The sequence below is a fragment of the Oncorhynchus gorbuscha genome, linkage group LG11, assembly GCF_021184085.1.
Source record: "Oncorhynchus gorbuscha isolate QuinsamMale2020 ecotype Even-year linkage group LG11, OgorEven_v1.0, whole genome shotgun sequence".
In the NCBI taxonomy this organism is placed as follows: Eukaryota; Metazoa; Chordata; class Actinopteri; order Salmoniformes; family Salmonidae; genus Oncorhynchus; species Oncorhynchus gorbuscha.
This window is the reverse complement of record NC_060183.1, coordinates 73,936,362-73,951,304: the sequence shown is the minus strand read 5'-3', so window position 1 is coordinate 73,951,304 and position 14,943 is coordinate 73,936,362. Positions and strand designations below refer to the sequence as shown.

General features: G+C 41.7%; 1 protein-coding gene across 1 annotated transcript in view; it reads right to left on the bottom strand.

The window, feature by feature from the left end:
• Positions 1 to 14,943, bottom strand: part of crata (carnitine O-acetyltransferase a) — a 28,761-nt gene that overhangs the window by 8,440 nt on the left and 5,378 nt on the right. The window contains exons 2-10 of the mRNA XM_046290444.1: positions 12,776 to 13,063; positions 12,278 to 12,396; positions 8,317 to 8,370; positions 4,815 to 4,980; positions 4,293 to 4,467; positions 3,433 to 3,611; positions 2,866 to 2,966; positions 2,468 to 2,587; positions 413 to 535 (exon numbers count right to left, since the gene is read on the bottom strand). Of these exons, the coding sequence (XP_046146400.1) occupies positions 413 to 535; positions 2,468 to 2,587; positions 2,866 to 2,966; positions 3,433 to 3,611; positions 4,293 to 4,467; positions 4,815 to 4,980; positions 8,317 to 8,370; positions 12,278 to 12,396; positions 12,776 to 13,063 (1,325 nt within the window). The remainder of the gene's footprint in view (positions 1 to 412; positions 536 to 2,467; positions 2,588 to 2,865; positions 2,967 to 3,432; positions 3,612 to 4,292; positions 4,468 to 4,814; positions 4,981 to 8,316; positions 8,371 to 12,277; positions 12,397 to 12,775; positions 13,064 to 14,943) is intronic.

The window sequence follows — 14,943 nt, the reverse complement described above, 5'->3', positions numbered from 1 at the left end:
CAAAATATGTTGATCAATGTTGATTGTGTGTGGAACACACTTTTTGCAAAACACAATTCAGCTTTTCCTACAGGGTTTCTTCCATCTGTGCACTGTTGTAAACTAGCTTACTGGACAACTCTGCAAAGTGTGTCCTACCCAGTCTAAAAACAGTGATGATAACATAACACGTAGCACCAGCAGTGAGCACCAATGGCATGTGGGAGAGGGTTCTTCAAATGTAACATCCAATAAAAAATCTTGCCGCTGAAAGCCAGCGTTCCATTCAAACCGTTTTAACTAAGACACAATTCTCTAAAAGTCAAAGGGAGGCGTGACAACAATGTGACTTTGGAGGTGTGGCTACATGAGACTATTTGCAGTGTAACTGAAATAAGAACAGAAACATAATTAGCATAGTGCGTATCCTCACCTGTAGTAGGCCAGCTGTAGTCCCATCTGGATGAAGGCATCGGGGCTCATCTTGTGGGTCTTGGGGACGTTCTTGCCAAAGTGGGAGAAAACAATGACTTTGACATCCAGGTCATGAACCATTCTGGGGGGTAGATGTCACAACGCAGAATATTACAGGGTACGCCAATACAAATATATTCATTCCTAATTGAATACATCTAAACTATGTTTCTGAAATATATCCATAGGCCTGTATAATATTTAACCAAGGTCTGGAAAATAAGACTTGATTCAGGTGTGTTAGAGCTGGGCTGAAAAAAAAAGCCCGGGCCCCCTGTAGCCCTCCAGGACCAAGGCATGTATGTAGCAGAGGAGGCTGGTGGGTGGAGCTATAAAAGGATGGGCTCCTTGTAATGGCTAGAATGGTATTAATGGAACGGAGTCAAACGTGCGGTTTCCATATGTTTAATTACAGTGAGCCCATCCTCCTATATCTCTCCCCCACCAGCCTCCTCTGCTATGTAGCTAGCTCTCACACATAGAACTAGAACACATATTTCTATGTACTGTAAATACAGTTGAAGTTGGAAGTTTACATACACCGAGGTTGGAGTCATGAAAACTCATTTTTCAACCAGTCCACAAATTTCTTGTTAACAAACTACAGTTTTGGCAAGTCGGTTAGGACATCTACTTTGTGCATGACAAGTAATTTTTCAAACAATTGTTTACAGACAGATTATTTCACTTATAATTCACTGCATCATAATTCCAGTGGGTCAGAAGTTAACATACACTAAGTTGACTGTTTCTTTAAACAGCTTGGAAAATTCCAGAACAATATGTACCTCTTTGATTGACATCAGGGAAAATCGAAAGAAATCAGCCAAGACCTCAGGAAATAAAATTGTAGACATCCACAAGTCTGGCTCATCCTTGGGAGCAATTTCCAAACACCTGAAGGTACCACGTTTAACTATACAATCAATAGTACGCAAGTATAAACACCATGGTACCACACAGCCGTCATACCGCTCAGGAAAGAGACGAGTTCTGTCTCCTAGAGATGAACGTACTTTGGTGCAAAAAGTGCAACTCAATCCCAGAACAACAGCAAGGGACCTTGTGAAGATGCTGGAGGAAACAGGTAAAAAACTATCTATATCCACAGTAAAACGAGTCCTATATCGACATATAAAGGCCGCTCCAAAACCATCATAGAAAAGCCAGACTACGGTTTGCAACTGCACATGGGGACAAAGATCATACTTTTTGGAGAATTGTCCTCTGGTCCGATGAAACAAAAATAGAACTGTTTGGCCATAATGACCATCGTTATGTTTGGAGGAAAAAGGGGGGAGGCTTGCAAGCCGAAGAACACCATCCAAACCGTGAAGCACAGGGGTGGCAGCATCATGTTGTGGGGATGCATTGCTGCAGGAGGATCTGGTGCACTTCACAAAAAAGATGGCATCATGAGGTAGGAAAATTATGTGGATATATTGAAGAAACATCTCAAGACATCAGTCAGGAAGTTAAAGTTTGGTCACAAATGGGTCTTCCAAATGGACAATGACCCCAAGCATACATCCTAAGTTGTGGCAAAATCACTTAAGGACAACAAAGTCAGGGTATTGGAGTGGCCATCACAAAGCCCTGACCTCAATCCCATAAAAAATTTGTGGTCAGAACTGAAAAAGCGTGTGCGAGCAAGGAGGCCTACCAACCTGACTCAATTACACCAGCTCTGTCAGGAGGAATGGGCCAAAATTCACCCAACTTATTGTGGGAAGCATGTGGAAGGCTACCTGAAACATTTGACCCAAGTTAAACAATTTAAAGGCAATGCTACCAAATATTAATTGAGTGTATGTAAACTTCTGACCCACTGGGATTGTGATGAAAGAAATAAACGCTGAAATAAATCACTCTCTCTACTATTATTCTGACATTTCACATTCTTAAAATAAAGTGGTGATCCTAACTGACCGGAGTTGAAATTTAAAACGGAGTTTAAATGTATTTGGCTAAGGCGTATGTAAACTTCCGACTTCAACTGTATCTACACTCTCACATGTTCATGTTCTGCTTGGCCTTCTCAATGTCCTTCTTGATCTCTGGCGTGATGTTAAAGCGTAGTTTCTGAGGCATCGGCAGGGGGACCATGGGGGTACGCACCATCTCAGACTTCTTCCTGGTAGATCACAAACATGACAGGAAACCCTCAGTTCATGGTACTTGTTAAGGGAATTAGACCTGCAGACACGATGGCGCAGATCAACATTTCCCACAAATCTTCCATTGATGTCAATAAATTATTTGACATGTCTGAAGTAGAGTTGGCCAAAGATTGACAGAAGCAGATCTCATTTGTTGCTGCTCTACACAAAGCCAGCACGACAGGGATGAGCGAGTGATTGAAGAGACTGTGTTTTGTAAATTAATGAGATGACCCAACAGTGGTGCACTTACGTGTACTCGACGACGTGGTCAATCAAGGACACGATAGGCGGGCCTTCAGCAGGGGCGTGCTCATACATCAGACCACATGACCCATCCTCTCCAATGATAAACTGGAAACAAGGGACACGGGAAAGTGACAAACACTTGACAACACAGACTCAGGGATTTCAGTCGAATAAGTTCAGTGTTTAAAAAAGAAAATGCAGTACCAGACAAAAGTTTGGATACACCTACTCATTCCAGGGTTTTTCTTTATTTCTACTATTTTCTACTTCAAGAAGGGGAAGATACATACAGTGTGTGTGTGTATTCTGTGTGAGTGAGTGTACGTGTGTTGCTGCTGTTCCAGCGACTGCCCCCTCCGTAGAGCATCGGTGTGTGTGTGTATGTATGTGTGTATTCTGTGTGAGTGAGTGTACGTGTGTTGCTGCTGTTCCAGCGACTGCCCCCTCCGTAGAGCATCGGTGTGTGTGTGTATGTGTGTGTGTATTCTGTGTGAGTGAGTGTACGTGTGTTGCTGCTGTTCCAGCGACTGCACCCTCCGTAGAGCATCGGTGTGTGTGTGTGTAGCGTCACCTGCAAAGTCTTGTCGAACCAGCGGTTGCCACTGTTCCAGCGACTGCCCCCACCGTGGAGCATCTGGACAGCGGCTCGGCTGTGATACAGCTCGTCTGAGACGCAGGGCATGGGAGCATCCAGACACACTGTGAAGATGCTCTTCTGGATGGCCCGTACAGAGTCTTTGTTTGTCTTATCTAAGTGGAGAAAAGGACGAACACCAATCTATTTGTTATTCACACTTACCCAAACCCAGTTGTAAACACAGTTCTAATCTAATTTGACTCCAGTTCTAAACCACTGCTCACCTCTGGCCCAGTTCTTCCACATCAGCACAGTTGAAGTGAATAGATTCAAAGAGAGGAAACCACTATATTGAGACACAGCCCCTTTCTCTGTGATGGGTTCTGACTTCTAAACTTGAAAAAATTAAATATCCTTATTCATGTCACTGAGGGAGAGAGGGGAATGCAGAATGTTTACATTCTGTCAGAACATGTTCATGCTAGACATCAGATATCCTATGGAAAGGGGAAAGGGCCACAGTCTGGTACGAGTCAACAGGTCTGGTACGTGAGTTGGGGAGGATTGAGGAATTTGGGCCGAGGTCAGGTCAGATGAAGTGAGGAAGAACAGATATCACTAAAGTCCTGTCTAGCAACAGAGGTGTATTGGCTGTCCAGATGTGTAAGGAGACTCAGCGTAGGAGGAAGGTTTAAATACCAGTGCTTGTGTAAATATGTCTTTGTCTGTTCAGCTGTCTGACCCATTGGGTGAATAACTTGGTTTGAGCTTTCCTTAGTTGTCCATTAGTTTTTACTCACTTTGTCAGAACCTAACACCTGCCTTTGCACCACCTCATATACTTGTTTTCTCACCCTTGATGAGGTTGTTGTAGGCCTTGCCCCAGCTGTTGCGTTGGTTAGAGGTGAGGATGCCGATGGGCTCCTTGTTGGTCTGCAGGGACGAGCTCCAAACCTTCTCCAGTTGCATGTACAACTGGTCCACCGTCAGCGGGGTGCCATCACTGTTGTACACGTCCAGGACAAAGAACTGATGGAGGAGAGACAGGAGAGAGAGAGAGACAAAGTATGTTTTCACAATCAACTTGTAGACATAAGAAAATGCTCAACCTGGGTCATGAGCCAAACGGTCTGAAACAGGGTGAGACTACTTGGCCTTGTGCAATAAAAAAAAGCTCAGTTTTCAGATGCATGTTTCCTGTAGCGTACAATAACGACCACCACCCTGATTTGGCAAGGTGTACAGTAGCTGTGATGTCAACTGCATCGGAGTTAAGAGTGTGCAGATGAATTATTTTCTTTGTAATTACACATCGACAAAGCGTGAAATAAACACCTTTGGACTACACTAAGTTCCATAGGTCTTTCTTGGTTTACCTGGAAGTTGTGCACCACAGTGATGTGAGTGGGAGGCCTGGAGCGATGGGCATGGTTGACCACCGAGTCCCTCTTCAGGCCGGGGACGCGACATGAGGACAGGACCTGATAATACTGGTTCATACACAACTGCTTCCCACCCAGGTACTCCACTGGTAACGTCTCACTGTGGACCGAGCAATGAGAGGTGGATGGTCAAACATACATTTACGGACTCATTGAAGTTCTTCAACTACTAAGAGAGACATTTTCTTGAACATTCAGTCATAAGGCTTACATGATGATCCCATAATTATGACAACAGTAACGACAACTGATGTCAACTTGTGGCAATAAACATAAGATGAACTATGCAGGAATTGCTCCGCCATTTCCCGGTTGCTAAAATTTGAATAATTCACCTAATTTCAGTTTATGTGACAAAACAAGCAAGTATGGTATAGAGAGTCATTGTACCATCTAAACCACTGTGAAATATATTTTTGTTATTGTATTTTCAGCTGGTGTACAAAACCCAAAGTAAAAGATTTTAAAAAGGAAGCATTTATAGCATATAATACCATTTTTGTAATCCATGTCCAAATCATATATAAGTAACTTAATTGAGCCACAAATGTTAAGTAAGCGTTTGAAACAGTGACCAGCTAAATAAAACCAAAGCTTAGATTGCGGTCATACCCTTATGTACCGTGCCTTTGGAAAGTATTCAAACCCCTTTACTTTTATAAAATGTTATGTTACAGGCTTATTCTAAAATAGATTTAAAAAAAGAAAATCCTCAGCAATTTACACACAATACTCCATAATGACAAAGCGAAAAAAGCTTTTTTGAAATTTTACCAAATGTATTATAATAGACAAAACAGAAATACCTTATTTACATAAGTATTCAGAACCTTTGCTATGAGACTCAAATTTGAGCTCAGGTGCATCCTGGTTCCATTGATCATCCTTGAGATGTTTCTACATCTTGACTGGAGTCCACCTGTGGTAAATTCAATTGATTGGACATTATTTGGAAGGGCACACACAACTGTCTAGAAAAAGTCCCACAGGTGACAGTGCATGTCACAACAAAAACCAAGCCATGAGGTCTAAAGAATTGTCCGTAGAGTTCAATGACAGGATTGTGTCGAGGCACACATCTGGGAAAGGGTACCAAAACATTTCTGCAGCATTGAAGGTCCCCAAAAACACAATGCCCTCTATCCTTCTTCAAATAGAAGAAGTTTGGAACCACCAAGACTCTTCCTAGAGCTGGCTGCCCAGCCAAACTGAGCAATCAGGGGAGAAGGGCCTTGGTCAGGGAGGTGACCAAGAACCCGATGGCCACTCTGACAGAGCTCTAGAGTTCTTCTGTGGAGATGGGAGATGGTACAACCATCTCTGTAGCACTCCACCAATCAGGCCTTTATGCTAGAGTGGCCAGACAGAAGCCACTCCCGCATGGAGTTTGCCAAAATGCACAAAAGACTCTCAGGCCATGAAAAACAAGATTCTCTGGTCTGATGAAATCAAGATTTAACTTTTTGGCATGAATGTCAAGCGTCACATCTAGAGGAAACCTGGCACCATCCCTACGGTGAAGCATGGTGGTGGCAGCATCATGCTGTGGAGATGTTTTTCAGCGGCAGGGACTGGGAGACTAGTCAGGATCAAGGGAAAGATGAATGGAGCAAAGTACAGAGAGAACCTTGATTAAAACCTGCTCTAGAGCGCTCAGGACCTCAGACTGGAGCGAAGGTTCACCTTCCAACAGGACCACGACCCTAAGCATACAGCCAAGACAATGCAGGAGTGGCTTCGGGACAAGTTTCTGAATGTGCTTGAGAGGCCCAGCCAGAGCCCGGACTTAAACCCGATCGAACATCTCTGGAGACCTGAAAACAGCTGTGCAGCGACACTCCTCATCCAACCTGACAGAGCTTGAGAGGATCTGGAGAGAAGAATGAGAGAAAGTCCCCAAATACAGATGTGCCAAGCTTGTAGTGTCATACCCAAGAAGACACGATGCTGGAGTTGCTGACAAAAGGTGCTTTCAGGGCCTGAATACCTATGTAAATGTTATACTTATGTAAACATTTAAATACATTTTAGAATAAGGCTGTTACGTAACAACATGCGGAAAATTCAAAGGTTCTGAATACTTTCCGAAGGCACTGTATATACAGCACCAGTCAAAAGTTGACACACCTACACATTCAAGGGATTTTTTATTTTTTTTTACGTTGTAGAATAAAAGTGTGGACATCAAAACTATGAAATAACATATGGAATCATGTAGTAACCAAAACAAGTGTTAAATCAAAATATATTTTATATTTGAGAGATTCTTCAAAGTAGCCACCCTTTGCCTTGATGACAGCTTTGCACTCTTGCACATTCTCTCATCCAGCTTCATGAGGTAGTCACCTGGAATACACTTCAATTAACAGGTGTGTCTTATTAAAAAGTACATTTGTGTAATTTCTTTCCTTCTTAATGCGTTCGAGCCAATCACTTGTGTTGTGACAAGGTTGGGGTGGTATACAGAAGATAGCCCTATTTGGTAAAAGACCAAGTCCATATTAGAACAGCTCAATTAAGCAAAGAGAAATGACAGTCCATCATTACTTTAAGACATGAAGATCAGTCAATCTGGAAAATGTCAAGAACTTTGAAAATTCCTTCAAGTGCAGTCGCAGAAATCATCAAGCGCTATGATGAAACTAGCTCTCATGTACATTAGACCAGTGGAAATCTGTATTTTGATATGGTGAGTCAGAATTTTTATTTTTGGTTCCAACGCAGTGTCTTTGTGAGACGCAGAGTAGGTGAATGGATGATCTCTGCATGTGTGGTTCCCACCGTGAAGCATGGTTTGTGCTCAGTGGGACTATCACTTGTTTTTCAACAGGACAATGGCCCAACACACCTCCAGATTGTGTAAGGATTATTTGACAAAGAAGGAGAGTGATGGAGTGCTGGCCTCCACAATCAACCGACCTCAACCCAATTGAGATGGTTTGGGATGAGTTGGACCGCAGAGTGAAGGAAAAGCAGCCAATAAGTGCACAGTATATGTTAGAACTCCTTCAAGATGGTTGGAAAAGCATTCCAGGTGAAGCTGGTTGAGAGAATGCCAAGAGTGTGCAAAGCTGTCATCAAGGCAAAGGGTGGCTACTTTGAAGAATCTCAAATAAAATATATTTTGATTTGTTTAACACTTTGTTGGTTACTACATGATTCCATATGTTATTTCATAGTTTGATGTCTTCACTATTATTCTACAATGTAGAAAATAGTAAAAATAAAGTTTTCCAAACTTTTGACTGGTACTGTATGTATGTATAAATAAAATAGTTCCTGGTTAGCCAGTTTGGTTAAATATAATCAGGGTTAGCAGGATTAGGGGCAGGAAATCAGATCCTGGTACAATCTGAGTCAATTTAACATGGCCCTTGTATTGGATTTTGCCCTCTGATTAAATTGTGTCATTAAGACAAGGAGCACTGGCACTCACTTGTCAATCATTGTCTTGAAGTCCAAAACGCCAGCGATCAGCTTGGCAGCAAACCTGGGTGGAGAGATTTGAGCAGGATGATGTTATTAACAACTTCAAATCAAATAAATCAAATGTATTTGTCATATGCTCCGAATATAACATGTTTAGACTTTACGGTGAAATGCTTACTTACAAGCCCTTAACCAACAGTGTAGACTTTACCGTGAAATGCTTACTTACAAGCCCTGAACCAACAGTGTAGACTTTACCGTGAAATGCTGACTTACAAGCCCTTAACCAACAGTGTAGACTTTACCGTGAAATGCTGACTTACAAGCCCTTAACCAACAGTGTAGACTTTACCGTGAAATGCTGACTTACAAGCCCTTAACCAACAGTGTAGACTTTACCGTGAAATGCTGACTTACAAGCCCTTAACCGACAGTGTAGACTTTACTGTGAAATGCTGACTTTACAAGCCCTTAACCAACAGTGCAGTTCAAAAACAAAGTATTTACCAAGTAGGCTAAAATAAAAAGTAATAATAAAAAGTAACACAATAAGAATAACGAGGCTATATACAGGGGGCACCGGTACCGAGTTAGTGTGCAGGGGTACAGGCTAGTTGAGGTAATCTGTAAATGTAGGTGGGGGCGAAGTGACTATGCATAGGTAACAAATAAACAGCGAGTAGCAGCAGTGTAGGGGGGGGCAATGTAAATTGTCCAGTGCCGATTTTTATGAATTGTTCAGCAGTCTAATGGCTTGAGGGTAGAAGCTGTTGAAGAGCCTTTTGGTCCTAGACTTGGCGCTCTGGTACCGCTTGCCATGTGGTAGCAGAGAAAACAGTCTATAATTTGGGTGACTGGAGTCTCTGACAATTTTATGGGCTTTCCTCTGACACCACCTATAATATAGGTCCTGGATGGTAGGAAGCTTGGCACCAGTGATTTACTGGGCCGTTCGCACTACCCTCTGTAGCGCCTTACAGTCAGATGCGGTGCAGTTGATGCTTGGTCAATGCATTTGAGTGAATGGGTACAAAATATGCTTCTAAAAATGTTATGGATACTTAATTGCTTGTTATTTTAATTCTCAAACACTATGTGCAAAAATAGTTTGATGGATATTTTGAATCGGACCTTCTTACTTTTATCTTAATAAAATAAGATAAAAGCTGAAGAAAGAAAGGTATAGAAAAGTTCAGGAAAACATCAGGGATGATCATCAAACAATCTTTGTGAATGATCGTTTGTGGAGAATCAATTCATTTCCCTCAGTTATTCTATGCAGATTCATCACTCACAGCTTTCATCATATGCACAACACAGAAGACGCGTACGTGTTCCTGAGAATCCTGCCTTTCAGGAAAGGTATTCGCTCCAACCATTGTAAATCTAGAGCCAAATTCGTAGTTTAAATGATTTAAAGATGCGCCAGAAAAGACTTTTACTGCTCCGTTAGTCCCAGTCACAGATATCAAAGGTTACTCAGGTAACCACGGTTCTATGAACTGAGTGGCAAATTCAGATGAGTAAAACAAGGCATTCATTGGGGTTATTGCTGGGAGCCAACAATTAAATTGGCGAGAGATGCCTGGACTAAATCATAAAAAAATATTGCAAGTGTGATATTCTGAACAGTTCACAACATAATTGCAGTGAGATATAATAACAGAAAAAACGTATAAACTAGTAGAAATTACATAAGAGTTAGGCTCGACAAAATTGATTCACTGTTTAACGGATTTTCCCCCCAGAGAAGTGAGGCGAGCGAAAAAAATAAATAAATACATGAAGTGAATAAGGAAAAACAGTACGTTACCACATTGGCCTAGGGCCTAGGCTCTTGTGCAGAGGCTCTAGGACTAATGTGAGCTTCAAGAGTTATATTATTCCATGTGAAAACTTACACTATTTGTCTATAAAAAAAATGCAGATTTTACAATGTTGTTATAACCATGAAAAATTAAACACAATGGGAAGTATAACTTGTGACTGTTTTCTCTCAGGAATAAAGAAACTAAGTGCAATCCATTTCATAATTTAATGTGATGTATAGAGTAAGAGAAGATCATTTAACATTTTTTCTAATTCAAGAGTAAATGACAAATCATAGTAATCAAATTAAGATAAATGTATAATAATGAGTTATGTCCTGATCTCTGGCCAGTCAATTGGTTAAATTACATTGTTGTTTCGTCTATTAATCGTTTCTAATAGATCTGAAAATAACGCAATAACCATGAATTTAACTGACTGTTTGTTTATAATGAGGGACATCCCACATTTAACCTGGACACATAAATAGTAGGAATGTGCACTGGCTTCAGTCATTACGGTGTGAGCGTTTCACTGTCCAATCCAAGGCTTGAACATCTGAGGCTGTTTGGTCTCTTGTGCATCAACTTGGGAAAGCCTCAAGGGAGAGCGGACAGTGCATTATAAGCAAAGCCCTGCATATATTGCCCAAAAATAACAGGGGTGTGGAGAAAAGGCAGGGCATCCGTTAAACAGTGATTCAACTTTGTCCGGCCTAATACATTTGATAAAACCCCCCAGGGGATTATTTGCGTGATCAATGAGGTGAAAACAACATGGTCTTAGCTCAGACAACAAGCCATTTCTCTGCCATGTCAATAGGCCATCTAAATCATTTATAGATGTAACATATGTCAACAGGGGCCCATGTGCTGCAGTGCTTACTTCAGTGATCTGCTACTGCACTTTTATTTATATATATTTTCAGAGAGAGAGCGGGAGGGGTGCAGTCTGAAGGGTAGTGTGTACAAAGGTCTTGTGAATCTCAACTGACCCCATAGTGAAATGTCACCCAATTGGCAATATTGTACTGGAAAGGTGAATGGTAGCTTGAGTTCACATTAGCAGGTGAATGACACAGGGCCCCAGTTTTGTGTCATGGTGACATGTCTGTTACATGAAAATACACACTGAGTGATATGTGAGTAGAAATGGTGTTGGAGAAAGTGTGGATGTTGTAACACAGGAGTAATGACTAGCAATGACTGCTAACACTAATACACGACAGCAGTGCAAGAGAGGACTGTATTTACATGACAGTATGGATGCGTTCGTTAATTCACTCAGATTTCAGAGCAGTCTCGTCTGAGTGTGCCAGAGCGCAGAATAACTGATGAATTTACAGAAGCTCAACACCAGTTGAATATGCCCGGTGTCATTAAACGTTGGCAAAAAAAGCGTCATTAAATTGTTGCCAGCAGCACAGATAATCACCAACGCTCTAGATAACAAGAAAATAGCCTAACCAGCTCTCTCATTTGTGTCTGGCAGTAGCTTGCAAGCCTGCCAACATTAGCCAGTTAGCTTGGGTGCTTGACTGCCGTTGTGAGGCCAGAAGGCTCGGATCAACCCTACTCCTCAACCAGAGCATCTAGTGTGCACTCTGAATGCTCTGAGAGCAAAACGCTCTGAATTTACGAACGGACAATCTGACAACGCTCTGAATTTACGAATACCCAGAGGGCACTCTGACACTCCAGAGTGAATTTACAAACGCACCCTAAGTTACCTAAAGTATAGCTGCAGGTGTAGACCTTACAGTGAAATGTTTACTTACGAGCCCCTAACTGACAGTGCAGTTTCAAAAAATATGGATAATAATAAGAGATAAAAGTAACAAGTAATTAAAGAGGAGCAGTAAAAAAAGAACAATACATACAGGAGGGGCCGGTTAGTTGAGATAGTATGTACATGTAGGTAGAGTATGTACATGCATAGATGACAACAGAGAGTAGCAGTGGTGTGGAGAGGGTGGGTCAAAGTGAATAGTCTGAGTAGCCATTTGACTAGATACAGTACATACAAGGATTTTGTAACAAAGGTGTTTCTAATGGTAAAGATGGTAGCGATGTAGCGGTAGTGGTGAGGAATTTGTACAAAGCTGAGTGTTATGTTTGTTCCTACTGGCATCTATGTGGGGAGGACTTGGTTCATCTCACCTCATCTGTCCCTGGCGGTCGCTGAACTCCAGGCGGGGTAAGACCACCCCGGGACTAGAGTGGACTACTACGGGCATCCGGTAGTCCAGATAGGCTGTAGTCAGCCACCAGTCTGACAGCTGGGGAGAGACAGAGAGAGAAAAATAATGGCCAAATGAAGAGATGCATTACAAAAAAATACAAAATAAGAGTGAACCATTCTCAACTTTGCCCTTGACACGTTATTGTAATCTGGTCTTGTCTAAAGAATGTTCCTGTTTAATAACAATGTATCTCTGTTCTGTTTTGTGGAATTAATCCATGGTACAGGTTTCTAAATCATAGATAAAAGTGGCATTCGATTTTATTTTAACAATAGCAGGTGGCTATAACCATAGGCCACTTGTACAACAACACCAAATTGCTAGCCTTGCCTTTGAGTAGGGCTGGGCGATATGGCCAAACTATCATATCACTGTATTTTAATACAGGGTTAGGGTTTGATTTCAGCCAACTCACCCAGTTCTCAGTCTTGCGGGCCCTTCTCTCCAGGCCCTTCTGCAGCCTCTCCCCAACCCCCCCAGCCTTCTGGAACTCTGCCAACAGCTCCTTGGTGTGGCTCAACTCCTCCTCATCCACGATGGGCTCCAGGGTGGCCAGGTAGCGCTCGCACGTCTGCTGGAGGGAGGGCACTGGGAGCTTGGGGAGGCCCTCCTGGTGGCTCAGGTAGCGCCCGGGGATGCGCGTGGGCGCCACAGGCCTAACCAGGCGGCCACAAGGTTTCACCTTGTACCATAGGTCCTTAGCCTGGGAAATAGAGAGTAAATTAGGGGAAATACTGGTCAGAGCCTGAGGATCAATTACTGTAATGTAGTTATTTATATTGTATTCTGTAGCCATGCAGACATGAAAACACTGGTCAGAGCCTGAGAATCAATTACTGTAATGTAGTTATTTATATTGTATTCTGTAGCTATACATACATGAAAATACTGGTCAGAGCCTGACTAATGTAGTTAGTTATATTGTATTCTGTAGCCATGCAGACATGAAAACACTGGTCAGAGCCTGAGGATCAATTACTGTAATGTAGTTAGTTATATTGTATTCTGTAGCCATGCAGACATGAAAATTATCTTTAGCCTGTACTACTGTATGACTAGTAGCTAGGTATTCTGCAGTAATTACATGTTGACTACCAAAGTTGGTATCGAAGAATTTAGCTCTGCGAAGAAGATATGACTACCTACTGGTTGTCATAGGCAATAGCCATTGGCTAATACACTTCCCAACAAACCAATGAAGGAAAGAATGGGGAAAGGTGAAGAGAAAGTGATGAAAAAAATTAAATTGTGACACGACATGTCAGAGCTGTCAGAGACATTCAACATATAAAAACAGCTATTTGAAAAAGGCTAGCTATAGCCAAGAATTAGCTAAACAAATGAATTAGCCAATTGAATTAGCCAAATAAAATTGTTGCTGTGCTGTCAGATAGAGGTTGAAGCTATTTCTGCATGAATCCAACCAACTGTTATTGGTTCATGGATCTTGTCTGTTTAATCTATGGTAATTACATTTGTATATATATATATTTTTTATTACTTTCGCTATTTTAAATTAAATGTCATATGTGACCTGTTACAGAAAGATGGGATTATGACTAGGGTTGCAAAGGGTCGGAAACTTTCCATGGGAAATTAAGCCTGGGAATATTGGGAATTTTTCATCAAAAAAACGTTAGCTTATAACAGTGAACCTTTTTTGTGGGATACACATAAGGCAAGTCTAGGTCTAGTGTCATATTTTGGTAAACTATCCCCAATTCAATGGAATTGCAGCCCTCTGCATGCACAGTGCGTTCTTCTATCACATCTACAGCTGATTCTCTAGATCTTGCACACTAATGAGATGCTATTGAGCTCACACTACTACTCTGTCTGTGCCAGGGACTATATGCTTTCTGGTAAGATGATTACAATACTGGGTGGGGTGAACATTCTTCATATGACATACAGTTGAAGTCGGAAGTTTACATACACTTTAGGTTGGAGTCATTAAAACTCATTTTTCAACCACTCCACAAATTTCTTGTTAACGAACTATAGTTTTGGCAAGTCGGTTAGGACATCTACTTTGTGCATGACACAAGTCATTTTTCACAGACTATCACAAATCCAGTGGTTCAAAGGTTTACATACAGTGGGGCAAAAAAAGTATTTAGTCAGCCACCAATTGTGCAAGTTCTCCCACTTAAAAAGATGAGAGGCGCCTGTAATTTTCATCATAGGTACACTTCAACTATGACAGACAAAATGAGGGAAAAAAAATCCAGAAAATCACATTGTAGGATTTTTTATGAATTTATTTGCAAATTATGGTGGAAAATAAGTATTTGGTCAATAACAAAAGTTTATGGCACATATTGCACTTTTACTTCTCCAACACAATTGATGCCAGCTAGACGCACCAGGTCTCCAGTGCGCCTTCACAGCCCAGTACATTCTGTAGAGCAGGTAGAGAGTTAAGTTCCTTAGTGTCCACATCACCAACAAACTATCATGGTCCAACCACACCAAAAGAGTTGTGAAGAGGGCACAACAACACCTATTCCACCTCAGGAGACTGAAAAGATATGGCATGGATCCCCAGATCCTCAAAAAGTTCTACAGCTGCACCATCAAGAG